The following is a 17,157-nucleotide window of genomic DNA, read 5'->3' as shown; positions in this document are numbered from 1 at the left end:
GACCTAATGGCTTAGGATTCAAAGGTGAGAGAGGGGGGGTTTAAAAGGACAGAGAGAGAGGATGATCTGGAAAGGGTAATTAGAAGCAAAGGCTTCTAAACTTCCACCTTCGGGTCAAATAAAGACCAGAAGGAAAAAAGAAAAAAAGAAAACAAAATATCAGCCACCATTTGAAATAGCTGTTGAAGAAGAACTGTCTTTAGGGAAGATTCTGGTTTTAATTAGATATAGGAATTAGTAAACTTTTTGCATCATGGAATTGTTTTTCTGTATGGTGACTCTCATGGACAGTTTTAAAATTCACAAAGTAGGCAGATTCTGCTTCTAGCCAAGACAAAAAATCCTGATCTCTTTCACTTTGTATATGAGGTGAGAAAGACACAGCACTGCTGTTTTTCCTGCCAAAAATGCATAACCTGAATCTAAACATAAAAAACAAACCCAAATTTGAGGAAAATTCTATTATAATTTTGCCCTGTATACATCAAGAATGTGATACCCAAGAAGACAAAGGAAGGCTCAAGACCTGGTCCTCTTAAAGAATGGGGCAGCCAAACCCAGTAAGATATGCTGGGATGACCCTGGACAGGGGAGAATATCTGGAAAGGACACTCTTGGGACAATTGACAGAATTTCAACAATTTCAACATTGTATCAATATTAAATTTCTTGATTTTTGATAATTGAGTCTTCGTAAGTGAATATTCTTGTTCATGTAGAATATTAAAAATTATCTTTTAATACAAAATACTAGAATATTTAGGGGTAAAAAGCCATGTTTTCAATTCCCTTTCAAATTGTACAGAAAAGAGAACTAAGGCAAATGTGGCTAAATTTATTGGAATTTTTCTGTAACTTTATAACAATTTTAAAATGATATAGAATATAACAAAGTATCTCAAGTAAAAAAACATAAATCTAGGCCACAGGTATAGCACTTTTTACTCAGCATAAATGTAAAAATGACAAATGCTATCAGTACCAAATGGTGATATACGGTAAGTGCAAGTATGTACAGCTACTTTGAAAAATAATTCGGGGCCTCCCCTGGTGGTGCAATGGTTGAGCACTGGGCTGCCCGCAGCCTCTGCAGCCCCGGTTCAATCCCTGGCTGGTTCAATCCCTGGCCGCCAGCGAGGGTCCCACATGGTGCGCAGACCTCTCGTCACACCCGCTGCTCCCCTCAGCAGTGTATTTCGTCAGTCTGCCTTTTCTGTTCTTCACTCTGGCTCTGGTGAATCCTCTCACCCTCCCGCGCTTCTGACTGTACCCAGTGCTTGTATAAATAAGTAAAAATCTTTTTTTAAAAAAAGAAAAATAATTCTTTACCTTTTGAACTTTCTGCTCAGCAATTCTAAAGAACACTTGGAGTTAGTGTGAGTACAGGATGTTCAGATTGGCATTATTCTTGTCAAATTGGAAATGAACATTTTCAAGAGAATGAATAAAACTACTTTATTCACGCAATATTATGAAACAGTGAAAATAAAGGCATTATGGATAAATTTGAGGGAAATTAGTGAAAAAGCTGTAGAGGGGTACATATGTTCTATTTTCATAAAATTCAGGTATTAGCAAAATTAAACAATGTGTTGGACTAAGGATATGTGAGGATATGCTAGATACAAATGCAAGTGATAAACACAATTCAGACCCATGGTTCCTTCTTCACCTCTTTGTGTAGATTAGAAAACCATATGGAGGAGAGCAGTGTATTTTGTTTTTGTAGATGCTGTAGCATGCTGCTAGCTTAAAGTATGTAACATTCCAGAATGCACACTTCCTAAGGTTAAGAATTGCTATCTGTTTTTGCTCTGTTGTATCCCTGGTACCTAGAACATTGCCTGGCACACATCAAGTACAGTAGGTCCTTGAATGTTTTGTCATTTGAAACATTCAAGATCTACTTTTGTTAAGTATCTTCTCACTAAAATTTGTACTCTTCAAAAGTCCATGATTGATGGCGAGGACTTACTGTATTTCAAATGAATATAATGATTCAAACATTACTTTGAATGTGAGTGGAATGCTATAGCTCACATAGATGTGGGGGGAAAAGGGGAGACAAAAGGGATTTTCTCTCTGCATACATCAAACTGTCCTTAGATAAAATGAATTCCTCCCAGATCAATCATCATTGTTTTGACAAATTGTAAGAGAAATAATGAAGGGAAAGAACTAAGCCAGCAGTGAGTGAGAACTGACAAAATGTCTGAATTTAAAAAGAACAACAAAAACAGGAACTCTTGGGACCATATAAGTGAAATCACCACTAATAAAAATGACACACTAAGATTAGAGTGAGGCCAGGGTTTACTCCTGGCACACTGGTGACAAGAACACTGTCCTAGCAGAAAAAATTTAGTACTGACAGGGGCGCCATCATGGCCAGCTCCTGCAGCAGTACACAGAAGGCAAAGAGCCAACCTCCCAGGCTCTTCTTGACCACAGGGATCATCTCTTTGATGAAAAACCAGAAGCACATTCCCTATTGCTTCTGCTAAACCTTAGGTTTCATTGCCTACCCATCTGGAGTAAAGCTTAAAGCATTTTCATCAAAGCACAACATGAAACCCTTCTCAGCCTGCCAGCCACCTCCCCACTCACTAACTCGCATGCCCAAGCTGCCTTCACTCAGCCCTGGCAGCATGGGAAGGGCCTTGGAAACTAGGTCCAACTTTATACCCAAAGAAAGCAACATGGGGCTTCCAAAGATAGTTTGGAATTTGTCTTTTCAAACTGTGGAATTCTCTGCCATTCATGCAAAAAAATAGTTCTGAAAAGTTTTATTATAAAACAATGACAGAACACAAATTTACACATTAATATTTACATAATATTCAAAATATTATAGCTTTAATTTATGAACAGAAATTTCTTTTCTTTTCTTTTTCTTTTCTGTTTTCTTTGCATCACTGATTTGCATTTTTACTTGATCTTGTAATTTAGAAAAGAAGGCTTGAGATGACTTTAGGGCTTTGTCTTTACCTTCATCCTGTAATTAAAAATAATACATGCTCATGTATTATAAGCTATAATTATATAATTATAATTGCTATAAATGGAGAAAAATGATCAATTAGTGTAATAGAAGTTTAAATATGACGAAACACTAGGAGAAATTATGGAAAAAATCACTCAACAGGAGCATGACATATGTTCTGTGCTACTAGAGGACAAGGGAGTGGAAGAAAAACCACCACTAGGTCAAGTCACTGTGCAGGCCCTGAGTTAAAAACTCAAAGCCATGGGCAGCCTCTTCATCTGTCGTGGGCTCAGTCACTCCAGCTGATGTCATCTAAAGTTTGCCATTTGCTTCCCCCCAAAATCCCTTCACAGTAGCCCCCCCACCCCCCATCCTTACCTTCAGCAGCGAAGCTTTGCCAGTTTTGGTCAGTTGTTTTAGCTTCTCTGAAGCTACTGCTTTGCTGTATTTCCCTTCTTGATCTGGGTTGCTCTTTTCAAGCAGTTTTCTCCGCTTTTCCTTTTCCTTTATTTTCATACGCTTCTGATATTTCTTTTTCCTCCGTTCTCGTTTCTTGTCTGTAGCTGTTTTCTCAGCAGGTGTTTTTATATCTCCAGCTTTATTTTTCTCCTATGAAAAAATAACCACCAGCATAGTAATTAATCTCACCTAGTAACTCAGGGAGTCAGAGGAAGCAATTCCACAGAACGCGATCCACTGGCCAGCTATGGTGTGGGTGTAGAGAGCACCCCCACTCTCTCCAAAGAGCTATGGTGACCCAGCTCTTGAAAAGCTGAAGCACATCCCCTGGCAGGACAGTGTCACAATGAAGGGCCAGTTCACCAATTACATCACAAAGGCAGCCTGGACAGAGGGGCTCACACTTGTGGAGAAGCAGCCCCCTGGCATGTAAACTCCACCAAGGGCTTCGGGGACATAACCACAGGCAGTCCCAGCTCTAAGCTGCTGCTGACAGCCTCTGGGATGGTGGCAGGGGTTCCCAGAGATGGAAAGGAAACCCCTCTAGCTACTAGCCTATTACTGCGGAGGTGGGCCCTGAAGGAGTGGCTGTGGGCGTAGCCACACAAGTGAGGCGGGATAAGAGTCCCTGGTGCTGGGCCACATCATTACTGTGTACAGCGTGAGCTTCGATGTCCACAGGCAAGGGACTACCTTGCCTCTGTATGTTCAACTTCTTCCGATATCTAAATGCTCTTCTAGACCCGACTCCACTACCGATAAGCACAGGTTGGCTAAAATAAGGCAGAGCAGCCTGTTAATTTTCAACTTAAAACGTCACTACTAATTTTCAAACTGGTTTATAAGGACATACTTGTATTGGATATTACAAACAGTTCTTCATACTACTTCTCATAGCTCTACCTCGTTATGATGCTTGATTACAGGAAACTGGTGTTTGACTATATAATGTTATTCGTTTGAATAACATTATTTGAATATTTGAATAACATTATTTGTTATTCATTTGAATATACTGAGAAACTACTGAGATATATTAAAATAGAAATCAAAATCTCAAAGGAGATCATGGGAAACAAGAGATATGGCCGTGTAAGCAACTAACTTATAGACAGCTATGTCTTGTTTACCACACCGCCTTCTCACCTTGACTTCTTCTGGGGCCAGGAGAGCTGCATCGCTCACGCTCACTGGGGCTACTTCCTCCATGGTTATAGCTGGCAGATTTGACACAACTTTAATCTCTGGAACAGGCTAGAAAAGAGACAATACATTGCTTGAACAGGAAATCAGAAGCACCCTAATACAAATTATCTGAACTGCGAACCTTTTAAAGTGTAACATACAAAAACACTTTGTAAGATTACTTAAAACGCTGAGATGTGTTGACAGCAAGCGTGGTAAGCTAACTGTAAGGACAGCAGTGTTGGCGGCAGCACAGGCTGCCTGAAGGTTCATATGACCCAAGAGTATTTTAGGGGCTGTGTGACGCCACACTATACCAACAGCACTTATTTCTACACTTTTTCCTGACATTTCTACTACATCCAAAAGCCAGCTCCTCATCTGTTGTTAAACGCTTACCATCTGCCACGCATGTGGACATTCTCAAACAAGCTGATCGACTTTTAACAAAATCTGTTTTGTGTGAATATTATTATCTTGCCTGTGGTCATGCAATAAAGGCTGGCTATAAGAAATACATGGGAAATGATGCAAGGAAAATGTTTTGCCAAACAAGAGTCAAAATAAACTACTTGATAAAAATTTTTCTCACCTTCAGGTACTAAAAACAGAAATATCAAACTGCTCTGGAAAGATAAAGCACTACTGAAATAAAACCTTTAAGTTTTTACAGAAAACTATGCAAGGAGAAAGGAGAAAAGAATGCAATGCTAGCTGAAGGGCCATTTGTTGTTTTTTTCTTTTTTGTAAGAATTGCCCAAGAAACTCACACCGATCACGGTAATGAAAGGACAGTGGTGGCTAGTTGTGGAACACTTACACCAGGGTTCACATCTAGCCCTCGCACAGCTCCGGGATGGCCACCAGGGGCAGGGACCCTGTCAGCCAGAGTGGAGTGAAGTGTGGGACACAGCGGTGTCCTGGGGCGAACTCGGGGTTGAGACTCATGAGGAAGGGCTCTACCACACAGCCCATCACTGACTCCTTATCGCAGTGCTGCCCCTCCTCCAGATATTGGCCCCCCAAAACAAAGACAAGCCATAAACACAACAAAGGCCTGGACTCCAAATAAGAGAAACATCTCTTGAGTGTGATATAAGTCATTTCCTCTGCTGAGCCACCACTCATTATTAGGTAACACAACACTCTAGTCTACAACTTAAAAAGAGAAAGGAGAAAATGGAGCAGCTCCCAAAACAACAAAATATAACAACTAGTTAAGGGTCTATGAAGATAGCACACGAACGCCCGCCTGCATGTAAAAGATGGCAGCATTGAGGGAACCTGTGCAGAAACCCTACATTTCTCCAGAGGGATTAAGAAAGGCTGCGATTTGGGGCATACAGACACAAATGTATTCATTCACTTCTTATCTGATTCCCAAGATTCCCAGGAATGTCTGAGGGCATCCCCACGTCAGAGTCTATGCTAGTGTGAGGAACACACCAGTGAAACCAGCAGTGAACAAACTATACACTGTGCTGGCTTGAAAAGGAGAACAAGCACTGGCTGCAACTGTTCTGTGGTGCTGTGAGCCAGAGAGGCACAGTAGTGAAAACAGCAAGAAAGGGATGGAGATTTAGTCTGAGACCTGAGAGACAATAAGGGGCCAGATGCATCAAGAGGAAATGCAGCCTAGTGCACTAGGGCCTGGGGAAGGGCTTGCAGGAAGGAGGCAATAAAGGCACCGGAAGACCAATGGGGCCAGGGGAGAGGGCAGGAAGGAACCAGATCACGTGGGGTGTTGTAATGCGTGGAAAGGGTCATGTTTTTTGCATCAGTAAGACTTTCTCACACTAAGAACTTCTGGCCAAAGGGGGTTGGAGGATTCCTCTTTACTCTTCATCTGTTGCTTTTACACATCTCAAACCAGGCACTCCGGGAATCTAAAGGTTGTCCCTGAACCTACCACTACATTCCTGTAAATCACACCCAGTTAAATAGAAACAAAAAAGCAGGTAATAAATGCTAATTGTCTGAGAAGACATACACAGGAAAAACCATCTAACCATCAAAGAATCAGGTATTGGCGATTACCTCTTCTATATAGATGACATGTAAAGCAATTTGCCTAAACCACAAAGCTAGTTAGGGGTAGAATCAGACTCAGGTTCTGACTTCTAACTAGTCCTTGATTCATGACATCCAAGGGGCAACAGGTTGAGCAAATACCAAAAGAATGACACAAGCACATTGTAGGGGTTCACAGAAGGTGGGGAGCAGGAGATGAAGCTCCGTGGAGAACACAGGCAGCGGGCCAAGTCTGGGTGAGAGCCCACAGGTGGAGAGGAAGAGCTCTAGAGAGGTCTGGCTTGGCTCAGGGAGTATCGTGCAGTAAAGAGCATGAACCCAGAGTCAGATCCTACCTTCTAAGCCTGTTTCCTCATCTGCAAAATGAAAATGGTAATATATTTGCCTCCCTTTCTCGTGGATTAAGAGTAATATAATAAAGAGCCTAATAGGTAGTGGGTACTCAGTAAATGAGGAGACCCCATGGCTTAGGCTGGGGGTCTGGCAGGGACACACGAGAGATCAGGTGGGGGGCGGCGGGGAGGAGGGTGTTGGTGTTGAGAACTGTTCAGGACCAGATAGGAGGCCCTGCATGAGATTTACAGGGAATTCCTGCTAGTGTGTACTGAAACCAAATAAAGGATTAGTCTCACAAAAGTTCAAAGAGGAACTAAGAGAATTACTCACTGAAATGTTATCACACTTACAGGTTTAGGGATGAAGTGAAAGTTTGAAAGGGCATCCAATTTTAAGAAGAGGGAATCCATCATTTTCTGAATTTCTTTGTGCTCTGGATTTTCTTCTTCTGCAGTTTTTTGCTTAGGAATTAAGTTCAACAACATGAGACCAGAGGCATTAGAGCACTGTTTGCTGTTGCTTTTAAGTGACATTAACAAAATCTGGTAGGATCTTAAATGAATTTTGCAAAATAAAAATGCCATCTCAACCCCAAGCACATATTGGCCACAGTCCCAATAAGTAAAACATGAAGAAATAATCATTATATGGCAGGTATAATATTTTCGGGAATTACAACTTTGCCTATTTAACCAGATCATTTTTTTAGAATCTAAGTGAAAAAAAAAAACAAAGCACCCTACCACCCAAAGATCTGAATCAATTCAGACCTTATAAAACATCCATAACTTCAAAATATTAAAGATAAATGATTTTAAAATTGCAGCACTACTATAATGACACAGCTAGAGTTATAACTAACTGTGAAAGGAGCCAGTGGCCCATGTCTAATTGCAAACTTCCCCCGATTCAATGGAACCTTGTAACCTCTCTATTCCCAGTATGTTGTTCCACACTAAGTGAGGAGGCCACAGAGCTCCAGATTTGTTCTGTGAACTTCAATGTCAACAGTGGAACCAGTATGGCTGGTTCTCTCTTCGTCTCTTCTTTTACTAACAATGGTTTTCCTCAGCGGCTTCCTTACCTGATTGAGTTTGATGTATTCCTGTTCATAAATTTCAGCAAGGCTCAATTTACTCTTTTCATGGTCTAATGTTAAACGTTTTTTATATTCATACGCATCCTCTTTAGGTTTTTCTTTACGTACTACATCATCCCAAGCCTGAAACATGAAAGAGACATGGAACATAAATCTATCATTTCTTTCTAAAGAAGTTTAAGACATCCTCTGGAAGTTAAGTAAATAGCAGCAAAAAGAAAATTTTCTGAAATGAATATTCAAGTCACAGAAAGTATTGTTAAAATCAAAGAAGACATTACTCAAATATCCTTTCTGGGTTTTTGTTTTTCTACCCCCTCTGTGCCTCCCCACCTTTTTGTTTTGTTTTAAAGCATCTTCGGCCATGAGCTCTAGATCCTATAAGGCCACCAACCTTAATATTCCACATTTTCCTATCAGTTTATTTGAAAGTCAAGATCAAATTTGCCTTGTTTCATTTCAAATTTAAAAACACTTTGCTAAGTGTAGCAACCCTTTAAACCTCCCCTATAGAGCTTCCATATGATCCAGCAATTCCACTCCTAGGTATTTACCCAGAGGACACAGAAACATCAATTCCAAAGAACACCTGCACCCCTATGTTTATAGCAGCACTATTTACAATAGCTAAGCTTTGAAAACAACCCAAATGCCCAAAAATAGATGACTGGATCAAGAAGATGTGGTACATATATACCATGGAATATTACTCAGCATTCAAAAAAGATAAACACATGCAATTTGCAGCAACATGGATGGCGCTGGAAGGGATCATGCTCAGCGAAATAAGCCAAAAAGAAAAAGAAAAATACCGGATGGTCTCACTCATAGCAGGAATCTAGAAAACTTAAATAAGGGACCAGGAAAAGGAGTAACTATAAGAAAGTGAAAATCAAAATCAACAAAAAAACTATGAACCAGAGACACTTTTAGGGGGGCGGGGGCGGGAGGGGAGGGATTGGGGTCAGAATGGGGAGGCTGCAATTGTATGGGGAATATAAAAATAAAATTTATTATTAAAAAAAAAATGGAAATTTACAGCATTTGTCTAAGCTATTAAACTGTTGCCATTAGATGTAACATCAGATATTGGTAAGTTTAGACAGAAATTTTTAAAATGTCAATTACTATTAAAACTTCTACAGGCTAATAGATAATACACAATATGTTTCTAAGTGCAAAATGAAATTTTTAGGGCCTCCCTGTTAGCCTAGGAGTTAAGCCTCAGTGCCTTCTCTGCTGTGGCCTGAGTTCCATCCCAGGCCAAAGAGTTAACCCACATATGGTGCAGCAGACCTTGCCTGTCTTGCCCACTGCTTCCCTTGGCATTGTATTTCAGTAGATCTGCCTGTTCTACTTCCCACTCTGTCTCTGGTGAATGCTCTCACCACCACACCCTTGCACCTCTGGCCTATACCCCATTTCTTCTATGCATAAATAAATAAATCTTTAAAAAAGAAAAAAAAAATAAACCTCCCCTATTTTAGACACAAGTATAAACAAACATTTTACATGTTATAAAGTCAACTTTTATTATACAAGTCATATATACAAATTTTATTCTACCTACACAAAGACAAATTTTTAAATAAAAACTTTTTTGCTAGAATCTTTGAAAAAATAGGCCCGTCATGTTTCATACCAGACACTGTGGCTAGACATAGAATCCCACCACATCAGTCAGAAACCAATTACCACACCCACCACTCCCCACCAGCCTCACACCAGGCTGCCCAACAGGTCAGTAAGGCCAGAGAGATTGACAATGGCTCCAGCTACCCCTTTCTCTTCAGGCACTATGAAGGGCAGCATCTCACAGCAAAAGCTTAGGAAAGTCTAGGATTTTCAAATGAAGAACTGACACAAAACTTCTGTTAAAATAAAGAGCAACATTATTCACACTCTCACAATACACTATTTCCAAAAATTCCAGGGAATTTTAAGTTCAGTTAAATTTCATTCTTACTGACCTGATCTCTTATCCTCTGCTTAATGATATCTTCTAGTTGAAGAGTGGTTTCCTCTGTGATTACAGGTGCTAAAAGAAATATGGTATGTGCTCATTAGGTTGATATAAACTAGCCCATAGGTTCTCAAAGGGTGGTCGTTGAATGAGAAGTATCAACAGCACTTGAGAATTTGCTAGAAATGTGAACTCTTGGGCCCTACCCCACACCTCCTGAGTTCTAAAAAACAGGGGAAGGGGACACCTGTTTTAACTAGTCCTTCTAATGTTCACTCCTGTTTGAGAACCACATTCTCTTTAGCACTGAAATAAAATGGAAATTCATTTTGACTTAACGGGTACAAGAAAAAATTTGGTGAGATGATAAATGTTTCTGGCTAGAGCTCACAATTTATTCAGTGGACAGTAACAGAGAGAAGAGTCTTGTAAACAGAGCACTGTAAGAAATCTGATAATGGCTTATATATTAGGTATCATTAGTATATCAGAAATTCTTGGGTGGATGAAGGAGAATGTCCTAGTTTTTAGAAGACATGTAAAAACACTCACAAATGAACTGTCACAACATTGGTAGTGATTCGGTGGGGGGGAAAGTACACAAACATGTAGGTGTGAGAAAGTAAACAAGGCAAAGTGTTAACAATCAGAGAATCCAGTTGAATGTCATACAAATAATTGCTGCACTGTTTGTTCAACTTTTCTATACGTTTGCAAGTTTTCAAAATAAAAAGTTGAGGAAAAAAACATCACCCCCAGTCTTTCTGTGAAACAGAACCACAGAGAAGGCACAGCAAGGACCCCTCCAGAGGCCTCGCAGGCACACCTACCCATGCGGACGGCATGGTCAAAGTGCAGGGTCTCCTCCAGGAGGCTGTTCTCTGGTCGCTTTTGGGCTGTTATTTCCCCTTGAAGCTGCCAAGGTTTTTTTTGCAACAAATCTTTTTCTAACGATGCAATTTTTGCATTCATCTGAGAAAGTAACAGAGTTATCACACATTTAAGAAAAAAAAATTTATTGTTGTGTAAAGCAAATAGGATTTCTGAAGTGTAGCAAGAAATGTATTGTTGTAGCTCAATACAATTCTGGTTTTTGTCACCATTTTATTATGCCAGTAATAACTTGTGGGCCTCCCCTGGTGGCGCAGCGGTGAGCGCTGAGCTGAGAAGCTGCCCGCAGCCTCTGCAGCACCGGTTTGATCCCCGGCTGCCGGCGAGGGTCCCACATGGCGCGCAGACTTCTCCTGCCACCCACGGCGCCCCTCAGCAGTGTATTTCATCAGTCTGCCTGTTCTGTTCCCCACTCTGGCTCTGGTGAATCCTCTCACCCTCCCACGCTTCTGACTGTACCCAGTGCTTGTATAAATGAGTAAATAAAATCTTTGAAAAAAAAAATAATAACTTGCTCTCCTGTCGCTTGATGGGGTGAGGAGGTGACCTCTTTTTCCCACTGATTTGAAATGCCACGTTTATAACATATTAAATGCCCCCATCAGCACTTGAGTATACAGTTAAGTCCTCACTAATGCCATTAATATTTAGCTCAGTCTGCAGGGATTGTTTTTCCTCATCAATGACATAATGAAAGGAAGGTGAACAAACTACATTATTCTAGGACCTGCTATATGTAGACAAATGATCTATCTATTCACTAGCTAAAATGAATTTTAAATAGAGCATTCCAAATTAAGTTATTTTTTTGATTAGAACATTAGCCTGACTCTTGACTTCACATACCAAATTGTAATTATATTAACTTCTATAGTGATATCAGGGTATCAAGTGCCAGCTGTTCCAGCTGTCTTATGGAGTTCTTTTATATGTTTCCCAATTGCTTTTTCAGTTTATATGCTTGTTCCAGTCTCTGCAAATATTAATGCTCTCATTTGTTTTTCTTGCCTATCTTTTCCTTTTGTAGTTGAACTTGTTAACACTTTTTGAAAAATGTTAAATAACAGCACTAATGGTAATAATGAGTACTGTCATATCCTTGATTTTTAAAAAACAGTTCTAAAATTTCACCATGAAGCACCTTTGGGTTAAATACATTTGTATTTCACTAGGAGTAAAAAATAAAATAATTGGGCCTCCCTTGGTGGCACAGTGGTTGAGCGCTGGGCTGTAAGACTGCCCACAGCCTCTGCAGTGCAGGCTCAATCCCCAGCCGCCAGCGAGGGTCCCACATGGCGCGCAAACCTCTCCTGCCGTGCCCGTTGCTACCCTCAGTCTGCCTATTCTGTTCCCCGCTCTGCCTCTGGTGAATTCTCTCACCCTCCCACGCTTCTGACTGTATCCAGTGCTTGTATAAATAAATCTTTTAAAAAAATAAAATAATTAGGAGTGGACATCGAATTTATTTAAAAAGTGTGTGTGTGTGTATGACCATATAGTTTTTCTCAACCTATTACAACCAAGAATGAAATTAATAGATTTTCTAATTCCAAATCAAGAGAGTGAGGCTCACTCTGTTATAGTGGTATTATTCTTTCATTGTGCAGTTTTGATTTTTTGCACCACTATTCAGGAGTATGTGTTTTAATGTTATTTGGTCAGGTTTAAATATTCATGTTCTAATAGCTTCACAAGAAAACGTTTAGAAGCTTTACTTTACTTCACTCTTTAGAGATAGGCAGTACAACTTCAGAGCCGCTGAAACACCTACAAGGAGAGGCTCACAGGACAGCTGATCAGGAAAGACACACCGCAGGCATGAAGACACCAGAGAGGAAAAAAACAGGTTTTACTGATGGGTCAGAATGGAAAGCTACAGTTCAGAAACGAAACATTGATTTTTACAAATTAGCTGCTTTCCACTATACACAGTGCTTTAAAGAGTAGCAATAAGATTTTTGTTTTGTTTTATAAATGATGATTAATAGTTTCACCAAGAAAAACAAGACATGTTAGTTAGCAGTCTGGGTTTCAATCATATTAAGTAAGCAAAAAATACTTAAATTCTTAAAAATTACCTTTTCCTGTCTTTTTTCAAAGGAGGATTTAACTTCATCAGAATCCTTTTTTACATTCAAGGTGTCTGTATCTTCAGTTTCCTCACTGTCAGGCAAATCAAAGGTCACTCTTTTCAAGCTTTGTTTATGTTGTTTATTGTCCTCACTTTCTTCAAGGTCACTCTCTTCATCCCTGTAAGACCAAAAGACTAGTGAAAGGAAATATATGACGTTTCATCAGAAAAACAAAAGAAATAAATCTTCTAGTAATAAACATTCTTGTTAGCTATATCTAGAGGAACTAAATAGTCAGCACTTCTAAAGTCATTCAGTTACTAAGAAGCAAAAGAAAGAATTAGGCAAAAAAAAGTGTCCAACATACCAAAAATAAATTATTCATTAATCTATAGTAAAAATTCATCTCACAAAATTAACAAGGGATTTACTGGCACAAAAAAAGATCAAAGTTCATTGTAATAAAGGTTGATTGCTACTGCCAGTGATATTTATCTCCATTAGGGGATCACTAACATCTCTTTAAGTCCAGACTTTCTTCTAGTTATCTTGAGACTACATGATCTTAGGATACCTCCTGTTTGATTTTAGCAAATCTAACTTAAAACAAATACTCATTCCACAAATATGAGTGCATGTATGACTGGGGAGCTCCAGCTTATAACGTAAATGACAATGCAGAATACTCACATTTCAGAAAAGCTTTCTTTTCCCTCTTCAGCAATTTCTTCCTCTTCATTTGAAACCAGTTCATCACCATGAACACCTGCTATGTCTTCATCACTTTCAACTGGATCAAAGAAATCTTTGTATTTCAGGTCTCTAGAACTTTTACCTGACTAAAACAAAAATACTCAGTTTCTTTTTAAGGATAGGAAAATACATTAGGTTTAGGTTACTAAATAGGTTTAGGTTATTAAATAGGAAAAATTGGCATCTCATAAAACTAGCATAAAACCATGAGAGCAACTATGATGTAACAAACGGAACAGAAGTATAGATTTACTTATAACTGATAAACACAATATTCCAATCTCTAAATCTAACTATAATTATTTCTAAATCTAACTACAATTATGTTTCTTAAGCTACAAAACAAAGGAAAGCTTCAGTTTAATTTTTCTAGCCATTTTTTTTTTCAAGTGACCTAAACAGAATGTCCCTTAATCCCTGGTAGATTTTGAGATATTTTAAACCTCTTTTTCAGAAACACAGCAATACCTAATTTGAGGTAGAAAGTACTCTTTCTTCTCCCAAAACTTTACCTTAAGATTTCGCCTTCCAAACAGTCCTCCCTCATCTTCATCAGAATCAACATCTTCAAAAAAATTAATATCCTCCTCCTCCTCCTCCTCATCATCATCTTTTTGCTCTGCTTCTTTTTCTATCTTTTCTAAAAAGTTCTCCATTTCAGACAGTTTGAAGAATTTATCATCTACTATGGACTTCTCTCTTGTTTTACCAGGCATTTTGTTGTGCGCCTTGTTCTGTTTTTCCAATATGCTTTGCACTTTGCTCTGTCTTTCCAATTTGCTGATATCAAAATCAAGATCAGAATCCTCATCACTGAAATCTGGGCTTCTCCTCAGATCAACTTTGCTAGGGTTTTTAGCTCTCTCGCCCCCTTTAGAATCATCACCACTCAGGTCTGATGCGTCTTCCTCCTCCAAATCTTGCTTTAGGTCCTTCTGACCATCAGCCCCCATCTCAGAGCCCTCCTCCTCCATCTCAGAGCCATCCTCTTCACACTCCTCCTGCTCTTCAGTCTCTGGGAGAAGACTGATGTCTTCATCTTCAATGGTTTCATTAACTTTATTCTGAAGGTACTGTAAAACTGGCTCATTTTGCAATTCCAGCTGTTGCCAAATCTGCTCATCATCAAAATTGTTAATCACCAGCTTTTGTAGAGGACTTCCATGGATCCTACCATTCTCTAGTATTTTATTAAAGTCATAAAGTACTTTTGTTAAAGAAGTAAAGTTTGATGCCAATCCATCTTGAATCCTATTAAGGAGGCAGGAAAAAAAGGAAGCTAAGTGGACTTAGAATTGTGGGTAATAATTTGACAGCACTCTGAATTAAAAGGGGGAAAAAAAAAGCCCAACTCCTATGTAAAATTGAATGAAATGTCAATTTTAAGTGTAAATTCTGACCCTCAAGAGTATATTAAATTACCACATTGATAATATAAAAAGTATCACTTAATTATCTGTGAATCTGCTACAATGATTTTAGGTGGGAAAACTATTACAGATCTATTTGCCTAGAGATATATATTGAATCCTACCTTTAATTTCTCAACTCCACCACACTATATACTATTCTACTCATTCAGTTAGCCAATGGTCAACATTTGCTTTGACAAGTGTAGTTAGAATACCTCTCTGAGGATGTCTTATCTGAAAACTATACATAGGGAGACAGTCCTAAAAAATCTGGAAACATGTACTCTAGGCCGAAGAAACAGCAAGAACAAGTTTCCTAAGATGGAAATCAGCTTGGTGAGTTTGAGAAACATAAAGGCCAGCATGACCTTTACCTGCTGGGAAAGAAGGCAATAAGTAAAGTTAGAAAAGTAGGTAGGAGGGCCTCTCCTGGTGGCACAGTGGTTGATCGCTGGGCTGCAAAGCTGCCCTCACCCTCTGCAGTGCTGGTTCCATCCCCAGCCACGGGTGAGGGTCCCACATGGCGCAATAGACCTCTCCTGCCGTGCCTGCTGCTCCCCTCAGCAGTGTATTTCGTCAGTCTGCCTGTTCTGTTCCCCGCTCTGGCTCTGGTGAATTCTCTCACCCTCCTGTGTTTCTGACTATACCCAGTGCTTGTATAAATAAATAAATAAATCTTTAAAAAAAAAAAAAAAGTAGGTGGGAGCCAAATCATGTACCACTCTGAGGAAGGAGTTTGCCATTTTAAGTGTAAATACTTACAAAGGGCTCTAAACAAAGGGAAAAATGACCTAATTAACGATTAGAAAGATGATATGTAGAGGGAAACGAATGAAGGTAATCCGAAAGTTAAAGATGGAAAATTGCTAGGGTTTGAGCAGTGGATGAGAGAGAAGTCATCTAGTTTACCATACAGCTTAGGAATAGAACTGTCAGCATTTGCTAACGAATTAGACTTAGAATGAGAAAAAGGACATCAAGAAAGTCAGTTACATGTCTGAATCACCGGAAAGATAGAGGTGTCATTTACTGAGATGGGGAAGACAAATGGTGGTGCATGGGTAAAGAATTTTAGGGAGGGCAGGTTATAGGGGAGTAAATAGAACAGTTCATTTTGGACTTAAGAAGAAATTTGAGATGCTGAGCCTATGGAGTTGTAGTTACTCTAAGTCTGGGGTTCACGGGAAAGGTCGCAGTTTGAAATATAAATCTGAGTCGTAATTTCATAGGTTGTATTTAAGTCCTTCAACAAAATACAAAGAGCTTGTGTTGGGTGCAGAGAAGATATTAATTCTCAAGAAGCTCGGCCGTGGGGCGTGAAGAGCCGGACGACAAGTTAATACTTTAATAGAATATGATGGTGGGTAAACACTGAGTGCTTTGGAAGTAACAGGAGGAAAGAAAGAGCAGCCAAGGGACAGAGAATTAGAGGGATGGGCGGGGGTGCATAAGCCTCTAGGGAGGCCCCTGGCCCTTAATAACTGAGCATAGTTTGATTTCAACAACACACGACTGGGAGAATCGCACTTCACAGCTTTTGAACAATTTTTGAAACTTTAAAAGACTCCTAGCGTAGACTATCTGAAATCTGGGGAAACGAGACCTGCACTTACGTTACCTTCCCCCTACTCCAGAACTTGGGGGCCGGCAGTCGGCGGCCACGTGAGAGCAGAGCCGCACTCTGAGTCCCCGACTCGGCGCACTTACGTGAGGAAGCATTCTGGCCGGCCCGTGGCTTTGCCAACCTCACTCAGGCACCGCTCCAGGGTCCGTCGACGCCAGACCTTCGGAGGCATCGCCGCTCCCCGCTCCAGCCACAGCGCCACATGCAAGGGAAGCGGGCTGCCCGGAAGCCGCACCACACAGACGACCCCGGCGCAACCTGGAGCCGAGAGGCAAAGGTTCCGCGACGCAAAGGTTCCGGACCCACCCCCTCCAAGAGCCAATGGCAGCGCGAGTACTGGCTGGGC

At 40.1% G+C, this 17,157-nt stretch overlaps 1 protein-coding gene across 2 annotated transcripts; it reads right to left on the bottom strand.

Annotated features, from left to right (window-relative positions):
* Positions 1 to 1,367: 1,367 nt before the first annotated feature.
* On the bottom strand, positions 1,368 to 17,062 carry MPHOSPH10 (M-phase phosphoprotein 10). 2 transcript variants are annotated; one of them, XM_054694792.1, is made up of 12 exons: positions 16,895 to 17,062; positions 14,288 to 15,026; positions 13,713 to 13,861; positions 13,029 to 13,200; positions 12,722 to 12,742; positions 10,890 to 11,031; positions 10,067 to 10,134; positions 8,082 to 8,219; positions 7,348 to 7,458; positions 4,592 to 4,699; positions 3,365 to 3,595; positions 1,368 to 2,995 (listed from the first exon to the last, which is right to left on the bottom strand). In XM_054694792.1, the coding sequence occupies exons 1-12, from the start codon at positions 16,981 to 16,983 to the stop codon at positions 2,849 to 2,851; spliced, it is 2,115 nt and encodes a 704-aa protein (XP_054550767.1). In that variant the 5' UTR covers positions 16,984 to 17,062; the 3' UTR covers positions 1,368 to 2,848. The 2 variants fall into 2 exon arrangements, with proteins under 2 accessions (XP_054550767.1, XP_037365998.2); XM_037510101.2 differs by lacking the exon at positions 12,722 to 12,742 and having other exon boundaries at positions 1,369 to 2,995; positions 16,895 to 17,061.
* Between the last annotated feature and the right edge of the window lie 95 nt (positions 17,063 to 17,157).

Source organism: Talpa occidentalis, unplaced genomic scaffold, assembly GCF_014898055.3.
Source record: "Talpa occidentalis isolate TD23 unplaced genomic scaffold, MPIMG_talOcc4v2.1 talOcc4.14, whole genome shotgun sequence".
Lineage (NCBI taxonomy): Eukaryota > Metazoa > Chordata > Mammalia > Eulipotyphla > Talpidae > Talpa > Talpa occidentalis.
Note: the sequence above shows the minus strand (reverse complement) of the source record. Positions and strands in the feature narration are given on the sequence as shown.

Coding starts and splice junctions, on each gene's coding strand:
- MPHOSPH10 (XM_054694792.1), bottom strand. CDS start 16,983: ATGCCTCCGAAGGTCTGGCGTCGACGGACCCTGGAGCGGTGCCTGAGT. Junction 12,743..13,028: donor TTGAAAAAAGACAGGAAAAG/GTAATTTTTAAG, acceptor TTTCCTGATCAG/CTGTCCTGTGAGCCTCTCCT. Junction 2,996..3,364: donor GCAAAGCTTCGCTGCTGAAG/GTAAGGATGGGG, acceptor TTTTAATTACAG/GATGAAGGTAAAGACAAAGC.